This window comes from Sinocyclocheilus anshuiensis, unplaced genomic scaffold (assembly GCF_001515605.1).
Source record: "Sinocyclocheilus anshuiensis isolate Anshui unplaced genomic scaffold, SAMN03320099.WGS_v1.1 scaffold472, whole genome shotgun sequence".
NCBI classification, from domain to species: Eukaryota; Metazoa; Chordata; class Actinopteri; order Cypriniformes; family Cyprinidae; genus Sinocyclocheilus; species Sinocyclocheilus anshuiensis.
The window spans coordinates 923850-935521 of NW_015557102.1; the positions used below are offsets into that span (position 1 = coordinate 923850).

General features: G+C 37.5%; 1 protein-coding gene across 2 annotated transcripts in view; it reads right to left on the bottom strand.

The window, feature by feature from the left end:
- Nucleotides 1-11672, bottom strand: part of LOC107677574 (sodium channel protein type 2 subunit alpha-like) — a 50182-nt gene that overhangs the window by 35000 nt on the left and 3510 nt on the right. Inside the window, exons 2-10 of one of the 2 annotated variants that reach the window (XM_016472508.1) lie at nucleotides 8594-8916; nucleotides 8290-8408; nucleotides 7361-7450; nucleotides 6157-6285; nucleotides 5546-5637; nucleotides 3702-3950; nucleotides 3316-3379; nucleotides 2063-2204; nucleotides 759-965 (exon numbers count right to left, since the gene is read on the bottom strand). In XM_016472508.1, the coding sequence (XP_016327994.1) occupies nucleotides 759-965; nucleotides 2063-2204; nucleotides 3316-3379; nucleotides 3702-3950; nucleotides 5546-5637; nucleotides 6157-6285; nucleotides 7361-7450; nucleotides 8290-8408; nucleotides 8594-8863 (1362 nt within the window). In that variant the 5' untranslated portion in view covers nucleotides 8864-8916. Of the gene's footprint in view, nucleotides 1-758; nucleotides 966-2062; nucleotides 2205-3315; nucleotides 3380-3701; nucleotides 3951-5545; nucleotides 5638-5834; nucleotides 5927-6156; nucleotides 6286-7360; nucleotides 7451-8289; nucleotides 8409-8593; nucleotides 8917-11672 lie in introns of both variants that reach the window. The other variant, XM_016472509.1, reaches the window with a different exon arrangement.

Consider the following 11672-nt stretch of genomic DNA (forward strand, 5'->3'; position numbering starts at 1 on the left):
CTCCAAAGAGAAAGGAAAAATTGAAATCGCATCATATGACCCCTTTAAACGAGGCGTTTTAGGAGAGTGTGGACGAGTCTTAACTTTTATAAAGAATATCTCTTTGGGTTTGAGACTTTAGTCTTTGCAAGTTTAGGGATCTCATCTATTCACGAACAGCTTGTAACACTCCAAAGAGAAAGGAAAACTTGAAATCGCATCATATGACCCCTTTAATGAACTCATTTTTGTGAAAACCTCAAATTCGACTAAAATCGTCATTTTTCACTTTTTTGCATGTAGCTCAAAATTAGCCTGTGCTCATTCCGACTCATTTTGCCAGTATGGGTCACAATTATGAATAAATTATTGCTATTGTGTGAATAATATATAATCATGTAATCAATAAAAAAGTAACTGTAGTCTGATTACAAGTGTTTTTAATGTAATTTAATCTAATTACAAGTACTTAGTGTTCATCGTCTGTTTGATTACTTCTTTAATTGATTTTTCCGTACATTTCTGCCATATGTACATTAACTGACAGTCACCACTGATAAGCTACCACTAAATATTGTAGAAACTTAATTTGCTGTAAAGTTGCTTTGCAACGATTTGTATCGTGAAAAGCGCTATAAAAATAAACTTGAATTTAATTGAATTTAACTTAATTTTTGGAATCTGATTACATAATCGAGATTACATGTAATCAGTTACTACCCAGCTCTGTTTGTGTATTCTGACATGCTAGTATGAGTGTGTCTATGTGTGTTTGCTACCTGTGCCTCTTCCTGCTGTCTCTTTAGCTGTTCTAGCATGGCTTGAAACTCTTCCTCTTTCTGTTGAGCCTCTTCTATGGTGGCCTGGTTCTGCTCATCATATGCCATGGCCACCACAGCCAGGATGAGATTCACCAGATAGAAGGAGCCCAGGAAGATCACAAGAACAAAGAAGATCATATAGGGCTTTCCAGCTGCACGCAGGGTCTGTGAGAGACAGAACACACATACACGAACAAAATGTTACAAAAATGCTTTTTTGGAAAAAAGTGAATGAAAAAACAAGTGAAAGGATATTGATTAGTTAATGGAGAGATGCTGATGTTTTCTAATGCATACAGGAGAATGGGCTAAACTTCATAATGTTTTCTTTATTTTTTAAATATCACCTACAACAGAAAAAAATTGCCCTGTGTCAGAATACTCTTAGTTCCTTACTATATAGTAGGCGAAAACAGTATGTGATAAGAGTATATGCAAATATGCATAATATGCATAAATCCGCCGGTGCAAAGTACCCGGTTGAGCTGTCAGTTGGACACTTTACTATCCAATAAAGCCATGGAGTTATGACTTGCTCTGAAGCAACGCAACTTGCAATGCAGGTCAAATGACACTTCCAACATTTCATTCAAACTACACACTTTCATACTACATATAGAACATTCCTTTTCATGGTCACAAAGAGTTCTTCATCGAAAATTTGAACCTACTCTGACAGTATGTGATATCAGATGCAACTTTGGTTGGTCCAGTCAGTAAAGAAACTGAATTGAGTGTACCAAACTTACTTCATTCTGAGAAATTGTTATTAAAGTAATCATAAATTGTAATAATTACTAGTTATAGCACAAAATAAACATGAATGAACATCAGAAGGTATCTTGTTTCAACCGCAGAGAGATGTCAATACACACCATTTTTCAAGTTCAAGTCCACTGACGTAAATCTAATCTGCTGTCTGATTTGTTTGTCGGACAAAATAGCAGATTTGGCATTATGATTGGTCAGATAACCTGTCAATCAAACTCCAGCGAAGGGTCAGTTCCTATTTGTTTGCGTATGACATTAAACTTTTTGACCATACTCACATACTCTCATTGCATTCAATTAGCTCACAACTCAGACAAAATTAAATTTGTTTTGCTATTGTGCTGGAGCTTCAAGAAACAATGGTGTGGTATAATGTTTATAAGAAATAAATAGCCATGGCCTAGACATTGTAGAAGGATATAGGGTGTCTTTTCATGTCTACAGGAGGATATTGAGACCAGATGGATGGTAAGCTGATGTCAGGGCTGTACCTGCTGGTAGAGGTTTTCCCAAAAGTCTTGTGTCATGAGTCGGAAGAGTGAGAGGAATGCCCAGCTGAATGTGTCAAAGCTTGTGTAGCCGTAGTCAGGATTACGACCTGCTTTTATACACGTGAAGCCCTCTGGACACTGCCTGTTATTCCAAGGAATATGAAAAAATATTTTCAGTATATTCAGTGAAAAAAATTGAGCAATTTAGCCCAACAAGGGACATCATATCAGTGGTTCTCAACCAGGAGGCCGGGGCCCACTAGGGGGCCTCAGCAAACTTTCAGGGGTGTCACAATAAGTCTTAAAGGGGTGGTTCACTGTTTTTTTCTAGGCTTGATTGTGTTTATGGGGTGCAGTCTAACATGAGTTAATGCTTCGTAAAAAAAAAAACCGCATAATTTTTCACTTAATTTACTTTTATTCCACACTGCTCTATCCCTTCTCTGAGAAAGGGCTGATCTTTTCCTGTTTATATGAAGCCCCTCCCTCAGAAATAGGCGATGGGCTCTGATTGGTTAGCTAGCCCAGTGTGTTGTGACTGGCTAAACCGCCTCTAGTGCGCGTCTAAATGTCCCGCCCCTCACCTCAGCGGCATGTGCTTCGGTTGTATTGTAAACAATGGCGCCGTTAATATCGCTTATCAGTTTGAACCTGATTGAGAAGCAGAGGATATTATTGAAGAGGATCATGCAGAACCTGTGCAAGCACGGCTTTTATGAGCTCATAATCTGAATGAGAGAGAGAGATGCAGCAGAGCAGAGAGTGTGCCGAGCAGGTGACGCGAGGAACAGTATTAAGAACGCTGCGTTAGAACATTGATTTTGAAACTTGTGAATCCATTAGAATCGTTATAAGACAGAATCGCGATTCATATATGAATAGATTTCTACGTGCACCCCTAGTTCCCTTTCAGTCAGTCACGTTCGACGTTACGTCAGTCGTGACTGACGAATTGGGATCTCGCCCGAGAGCCCAACAGCAACATTACACACTAACGTTAAAAAAGTGAAATCGCAATCAACCACCCCTTTAAAATTAAGTTATAGTTACCTATAACCAGTACCAGCTTAGAATCAAAAAGGCTGAGAAACAAAGCATTACATACACATAACCAATTAAAAATTGGCAAAAAAATGTTAGATTAAGTAAACCTGCAATATTTCAATTGAAGAAAAAACCTTTCTTTATATTACAACATCTAATCTATCTATATTCTGTTCACTAGCATGTGAAATCTAAAAGAACATATTCACCCAGCATCACTTGAATTTCCACATAGCAAAGGATCTTTGCGGCCTGGGAGGAAATAATACTTGCCTAAAAAGGGGAAAGGCACAAGATAAATTTCAAGAAACAATATAAAGATACAAAGCTAATAAATATATACACACAAAGATGTACAGTATGTTTCTAGCCCTGAATCCTACAGCTTGAAGGAAGTGCATTTGTCTAAATTGTCTAAAAAAGGCTAGCCTTTAAACCACACTCACTGTGAGGCAACACACATCCACACACACAACCATAAGAGTGCTTTGAGAACTAGTGCTTCCTCACATCCTCAAGGACATGTAGTGTCAATGAGCATCTCAATAACACACACACACACACATAGAGAGAGAAGCACACATTCTTCACTTACTCTCATCACTAATGTACTCTGTCCAGTTAAAGGTGCTGTGCAGCTCTAAACCAGTGCTATAGTTCAGCGTGGCGGTCAGGTTTTCAGTGACATTGACCTCCGGCATCTTCACACACTTCTGCCGCAGGATTCCCATGAAGAGCTGCAGTCCGATCAGAGCAAACACACTCAGACAGAACACAGTCAGGATCATCACGTCTGACAGCTTCTTCACCGACTGGATCAGAGCGCCAACGATAGTCTTCAGCCCTGAGGAATATGCAACGGTGGTCAAAAACACTACCGATACACACATCAACTCAAACACAATGTGAGAATGGTCAGTACAGCTACATAGATATGGACAGGCTGTTATGGTAACACTTTAGAATAAGGTCTAATACATTAACATTATGTATAATGATAGCTATATTAACTTTTACAACATTTATGTTAATATAAATTTGTAACTTTACTGATAAAGTTATAGATATTTTGTGAAATTAACTATCACAAACATGAATAACAATGAACAACAGTGCATTTATAAATTACACTAAACCTAAATACTGTAAATTATTGTTCATTGTTAGTTCATAATACCTAATGCACCTTATTATTAAAGTGTTACTCTTCCTGTCATCCTGGTGATTTTTTTTTTTTAATTGCAGGAATGGTTCACCCAGAAACTCATTATTTATTCACCCTCGTGTCATTCCAAACCTGTATGTTGTTATTTGTTTCTGTTAAACACAAAAAGGAAATTGACACAGCTCTATTCTACACAGTGACAGTTCATAGCAAGCACAGCTGTCAAGCTCCAAAAAAAAACACCCTGAAAGCACCATAAAAGTGTCATATACAACTGGTGTACTACAGCTTTGTGTGACAACAGAAAAATAAAATTAATTTAGTGTCATCTTGAAAATCTTGTGTAGTGTATATTTAAATTAAGACTCAATTTCTGATCTGTTCTTTACACAAAGCTATCTTAGAAAACAGCATACAGGTTTAGTTTGGAATAATGAGGATGAATAAGGAAAAAAAATGGCAGAATGTTCATTTTTGGCTGAACTATTCCATATAATCTGACAATTATTAATTATAATAGTTATAATTTTAATTATAATTTTAATTTTACATTAATTATAATTTTAACAATATAGTTACTTCAATCCTTTTTTTTTTTAATCTAGAATAACACTACAAATTTAGAAAACATTCTGCTTTAGATATAATAAATTAGTAAAAAGAAAGCAAAGGTCTGAAGCTTTTGGTGATTAAAACATGGTTTTAAATATTAGTGCGCATGTTAGTTGAATAAATGTATGTGAAATTGCGTATAAACAACATTAAATCATGCAGTGTAAAACAGTGAGTGCGAGTGTTGCCTGTGCATGCGTGTGTGTGTGTGCGCTTCACACACACACACGCAGCAGGCAAACAACGGGCACGGCCGACGGTGCGCATGCACATAGAACTCAAACAGCAGACAGAGGAGAAGAGAAGAGTAGAGGGTCTCAAGTTCTCTATCTCAGGCTATAGGCTTCAGCAATGTCTCATGCAAAAAAAACAACGCAACTCAAAAATGCCCAGTTGTCTATTTCCCAAGGCATGATGGGAGACCTTTCCCAAGGCGTGAAGGTCTTTGGGAAATAACAGAGCAGAGCCCGGCAGAAGGGATATAAGAAAAACTACAGAATGTGTTTTTAAAAGCCTGGAATCCCGTTTTTTACGCCCGAGCGGATTCCTGCTTTCTCTGACCGCTGGGAGCGACAGAATGAGAGAGAGAGGCCAGCGGAGGAGGGGATGGAGTGAGTGAGAGCTCTGATGGAGAGAGAGGCAGCCTGTGAGCTAGCCCTCACCTGGAATCACTGATATAGTTTTGAGTGCTCGTAAAACCCTGAAGGTTCTCAGTGCTGAGACATTGCCCAGATCCACAAATTCTGTTACATATCTGTAGGGAGGGGGAGGGGGTGGGGGAGGGGTCACACACACACGCACGCACAAACACACACACACGCACGCATGTTAGGACAGGACAGGGTAGCAGAGGGAAACGTCACACAGAGACACACACCTGACTGACACCTGTGTTTACGTGCACACGCATGCGCACCTCTATACACACACGCGCACACACACATCCCTTACCTGGAATGACTGAGATAGTTTTCAAAGCTCTGAGCACTCTGAAAGTACGGAGAGCTGACACATTGCCTAGGTTTACAAACTCAGTTACATACCTGTAGAATCAAATAAAGAGTTAACACAAATGCACGCACGCACACACTCGCTCAAACGCACACAACCGCAACCGACATGGATTCACCAGCTTTCCTTCATCAATGTGTCCAAAACTATCTGAGCAAACTCGCATTAACAATTCAGGAAAAACAGTGTACGGTCTCATTTGTCTTATGTTTTTAATACAAAATAATAAGCACGAGAAGCATCTGTCTTCAGAGATACTCACGCCATCAGAATGACGCTGAAGTCCAGCCAGTTCCAGGGGTCTCGCAGGAAAGTGAACTTCCCCACGCAGAAGCCCCGTGCCAGGATCTTAATCAGGGACTCAAAGGTGTAGATCCCTGTGAACGTGTACCTGAATGCACACAAACAAACTCCACTAAGAACAATTAAGTTGTATGAAACTGAAACAATCGAGTGTTAAAGATCCCATGTAATGATGCTATTTTTTTTGCTGTGCTGACAAACTTCCTATTGGAAAAAAAAGTCAGTGCAAGGAATGCTGATGGGCTGAAGTTAAACAGGATGTACTTATTCTCAAAAGTTTATTTCTGTGAAACAAAAAAGAGGAGACAAGATATACTGTATGTTAAGCTGCACAAAACAAAACAAAATACACCATAGGTTGGTTCATACAACTTGTCCTCTATATTACAGTCAATTCCAAGTCTTCAGAAACCATGATACTACAGTATGTGCAAGGAATAGACTTAATTTATTTATTTTTACTGAAATGACTCTGCATCGCATTGAACTCAAAAATTAAACCATTGAAAAAATGTTCTTTTGAGGATCCAATTGATCCAGTTCACTGAAAGGAACCAAATGATTCATGAACTAATCATTCCATTTTGTTCAACAAGGTTAACTCACTGACTCAATCTACTCACAGCAGTTCTTGAGTTAACAGCTCACTAGAGGGGAAGAATATCATTGAACAATAACATAAATTCAGTCATTTCCTCACACAAAATTACTGTATGGCTTTAGAAAACATAGAATACAGTGCACAAGAATGAACTGTAGAGTATAAACCAATTTTATGATGCTTTTTTGGTGTTTACTTTTGCCTTTTTAGAAATGAACAGATATGATTGGTCACTATAAAATAAAAACTATGCATTTTTTGTTCCACCGAATAAAAATAGAAAAATTTTAATTTTAGGATAAATTATTTTATTTATTAAATTATTTATACATTTATAATTTTATAATTTTAAAAGTCCTAAAAAACCCTGATTTGCTACATGGTTTTGTTAGTCAGTAATAGCTGTTATATAAATATATAAATAAGGGGGAGAGGACACAATCTACAGATTACTTTTTTGGATGTTTAGTTCATTGTCCCGGAAGAGAAAGACAATTTTGACAATTTTGTCAAAAGATTAAACTGTAAAATTATGCACAACGGTGTTAATGATGTGACTTACTCCACATTCTTGGCCCAATCCGGGGGATTGCTGAGGGTCATGAAGGAGCAGTTGGTCAAGATTGTGCACATGATCACAAAACTGAACATTGTGAGCAGCAGTCAAGGAATATACACAAAGACACAAACACACACAAATATTGCATGTATACTCACCCAACTACACCTAATGTCATGTGCAGCCTCAGACAGCACACCTAGGGTAATTGTCTTTGTATTATCAATGCTCAAGAGGAAGAAATAATTATTGGATTTGCCAAACATTTGCCAGGCTTGTAGCTTCAAATATTTGAAAGATATTAAAAAATATTTTTTGAGGCACTTAGTAGCAAACGATTCAACTTACAGAAGCGGAATTGGTCAAAGTAATAATAAAGTGACAGTTCATAAAAAATGCTGTTCTTTTGAACTCTTTATTCATTAAGGAATCCTGAAAAAAACGTATTAATATCTAAAAAAATGTTTTTAACATCATTTCTTGAGCACCAAATCAGCATATTACAATGATTTCTGAAAGATTATGTCACATTAAAAACTGGAGTAACGGCTTCTGAAAATTCAGCTTTGCCATCACAGGAATAAATTCCATAGCTAAAATAGTTAAAAAAAAACAGAAACATTTATTTTTTTATAACTATTTTAAATTGTAATGATATTTTACAATACTACTATTTTACTGTATTTTTGATCACATAAATGCAGCCTTAAGAGACATTTTTCATCAACATTAAAAAAATCTTAGAACCCAAACTTTTGAACGTTATACAGTATCAGTACAGTTCAGTTGGTCAGATTGTCAGATGTTGGGTCCAGTGTTCTATCAAAATAAGATGATATAGACAAGAATGTATGTTGCAAGTGAAAAGTCTGGAGACTAATCTATACGTTGTTTAGATGCTTACATACATCCATTCAGCTGAAAAAGGATATGAATGCACCAGGACCTTGATGGAGATTCGCCTCAGTGGATTGAAGGGGCTCAAAATATACAAAGCTGGCGTAGCATTAAAGCGGAATATAGCCTTCCCACGATTCAATACTATAAAGGTCTGAAGCAGAGAAAAATGGATTGTGGTTACAGTGCACACAATCTGCGACAATCTCTTTTCAAATATGTTTCACAAGGTGTTATGTAACTACAGAGAATGATACGTGTTATAACACCAGACTGAAGTCCTGCTGGCCGTCTAAACGCAAATAACAAGCTTCCATTTTAAAATCTTCTGACACATACTTTTTGGTTGCTGTAGTAGGTGTCCAGGTCCTCCAGCGGGACGGACACAAATTCGGACGGAAGGTCTCCGTAGATAAAGGGCAGGGATTTTCCCGCCTCCAAATCGCTGTTGGGTTTGGGCCCGTTTTCGTCATCATCATCAGGCCGTCTCTCGCCTTTGGGCCGTTGGGCCGCCTCCTCTGCGATGCGGCGCTCGATAGCAGCGAGAGACTCAGGCGAGAAGGGCCGGAAGCTGTCAGGTCTGGGTGGAACGAGCAGATGAGCAGCCATATTGACATCCTGCTCTGGTAGCTGCACCAGCTAATCTCCGGTCACTCTGGGAGCTGAAGGAAGGAAATCACACGTTCAATGCACAGTGGCTGCGAGAGGAGATTGATAATTAAAGTGGAAGTCGTTCATTTTTATGAACTGAGTCAATCTGTGGCCATTTAAAACATGAAATAACCACTGGCAATTTATTTACACGACGATCAGCATCACAATGGAGACTTGGGAGAAGATTTCATATTCTAATTATTACCAATAAAGAGGCTGTTAATATTCATGCAGTGCCATTAGATGCAGCTTGTGAGTGTGTGTGTGTGTGTGTGTGTGTTTACAGAACCGGATGGTTGTACCAGCTCTGTATGTTACAGTAGAGCAGCAATGCCTGCGGGTCACCAGGCATAAATAGCCAGTCTGGCGTGCTGCCCTGAGTGCTGTGGCCAGAGCTGTGAGCACCAAACTGGGCGTGTACTCAGAGCGAATCAGTTACATTCCCAGGGGCTCCATGACCCCTATGAATCCCCCATCTCCTTCAATATTCAGAGTCTCAAAGAATAGAGACGTATATGTAAGACATGGGGGGGAAAGAAGAAAGAGATATAGAGATGAAGAAAGCATGAGGGCGGGAAAGAGATGAGTGTGAATATTGAAATGCTCATACTTTGTAGTTTGGGGTCAATCTTTTTTTTTTTTTTGAAAGAAATACATTTTATTCAGCAAGAATGACAGTAAAAATTACTGTAATAATTTTTAAACTGTTACAAAAAATCAATTCAAATAAATGTTGTTCAAAACATGTATCAGTTCATTGGGCAGCACACCTGTTTTAATAAGGTTATATGGCACCAAATCTGCATATTAAAATTATTTCTGAAGGATCATGATGTGACACTGAAGACTGGAGTAATGACTGCTAAAAGTCAGCTTTGCCATCACAGGAATATATTAATAAAAAATATTTAAAATTGTATTAATATTTCACAATTTCACTGTTTTTATTTTCAAACACATTAAAAAATCTTACCAACCCCAAACCTCTGAACAGTAGTCTATTTTATTACATGACAATTTGTAACACTGTGAATTCTGATTGGTCAATCACAGAATTTCTCAGTCTAACTGTATAACTGACTAATTTCCTACACTGCTTTGTTTTTTGTTTTGTTTTTTTTCTCACATAATTTCAAGTCAAATCAATATTTTATGTCCATTTACTTATTTGCTGTGTAACACACTCTATTTCACAGAACTCACACTTGAATCCAAAACCCAGTTTTGGTAGATGATTACATTGATGATTACATGCATAAGTGGCACCTGAGCATGCATCTGGCTGTCTAAAAATGGATTTTGAAATTCAATCCCCCAAAACATGCAGATTCATACATCTTAAACAAAACAATCTTGCAATTCAAACTGGTGGATTCAAGACAAAAAAAATTAAGCCTTCATTCTTGTTTTCTAAACCATGTTAAAGATGCTATAATTACAACCCATCTCCAGCTAACGTATGCCTTTCCAAATCCAAATGCTCAGGCTCCATTCTACCTTTTTTTAGATAATACTTTTTTAAAAGTTCAAATAAAACTGACATGAATCAAACTGAATCAATGCGGTTGACAGCTGTGAAAAAAAAAATAACAAAAACAGTAATTGTTTTCGTTTCTAGAACTTTCTAGAACTAGGATTTATTTTTACATAAACAACAGTTGACACTGCTCCAAACCACCCACGATGCAAAACCTTAGTCCTCATCCAACTGGAAAGGCATAGTAGTAGTTGCAATAAACATTTCACCAAGCAAACTGAAAAATCATTAGTCTCTTTGTTAACTCACTGTAATCAGTAGTATCTTTTTAACTCACTGGATCCTGCATAGATCATGCCCGCCTTTAATGAATGAAAATGAAATCATTTGCAAAACTGAGTCTGTGACCAAATAAAATCTGCTATTCACTCTTTCCTTTTTCACAAATAACTACCACACTGAAAAGCAGAGGTGAAAAAACTGTTGCAGATTTTGGAAATCAAAATCTTATACAAAACTGCATGAAACTTACATGCCCAGAGTGGGAATCATATCTTAAATAAATCAATACTTAAGAAGATATATTGATATAATAATTTGAAACATATTTTAAAGGTGTAATTTACCCAAAACTTGCTGAAAATTTACTTACCCTCAGGCCATCCAACGATGTTTCTTCATCAGAACAGATTTGGAGAAATTTAGCATTACATCACCTGCTCACCAATGGATCCTCTGCAGTAAATGGGTGCCATCAGAATTAGAGTCCAAACAGCTGATAAAAAACATCGCAATCCACAAGCAATCACCATGACTCCAGTCTATCAATTAACATCTTATAAAGTGAAAAGCTGTGTGTTTGTAAAATAAAACAAAAATCCATTATTGAGGTGTTCTGGCCAAAACACCTCAATAACATGCATAATGATTCTTAAGAATGCTTCCTCCACTGATAATACTTTTTCACTGAAGAAAGCAATATTACGACTAGAGGACTCGTATTTTAGCTGGAGGCAACTGTTTGAAATCTTAATGACAGATATTTTTTTATTACAAACTCACAGCTTTTCAAATCACTAGAAGTTAACTGATAGACTGGAGTGGTGTGGATTACTTGATTATTGTGATGTTTTTATCAGCTGTTTCAATTCTCATTCTGACGGTACCCATTCACTGCAGAGGATCCTAGGTGGATGGATCCTAGGATGCTAAATTTTTCCAAATCTATTCTGATGAAGAAACAAACTCATCCACATCTTGGATGGCCTGAGGGTGAGGAAATTATTC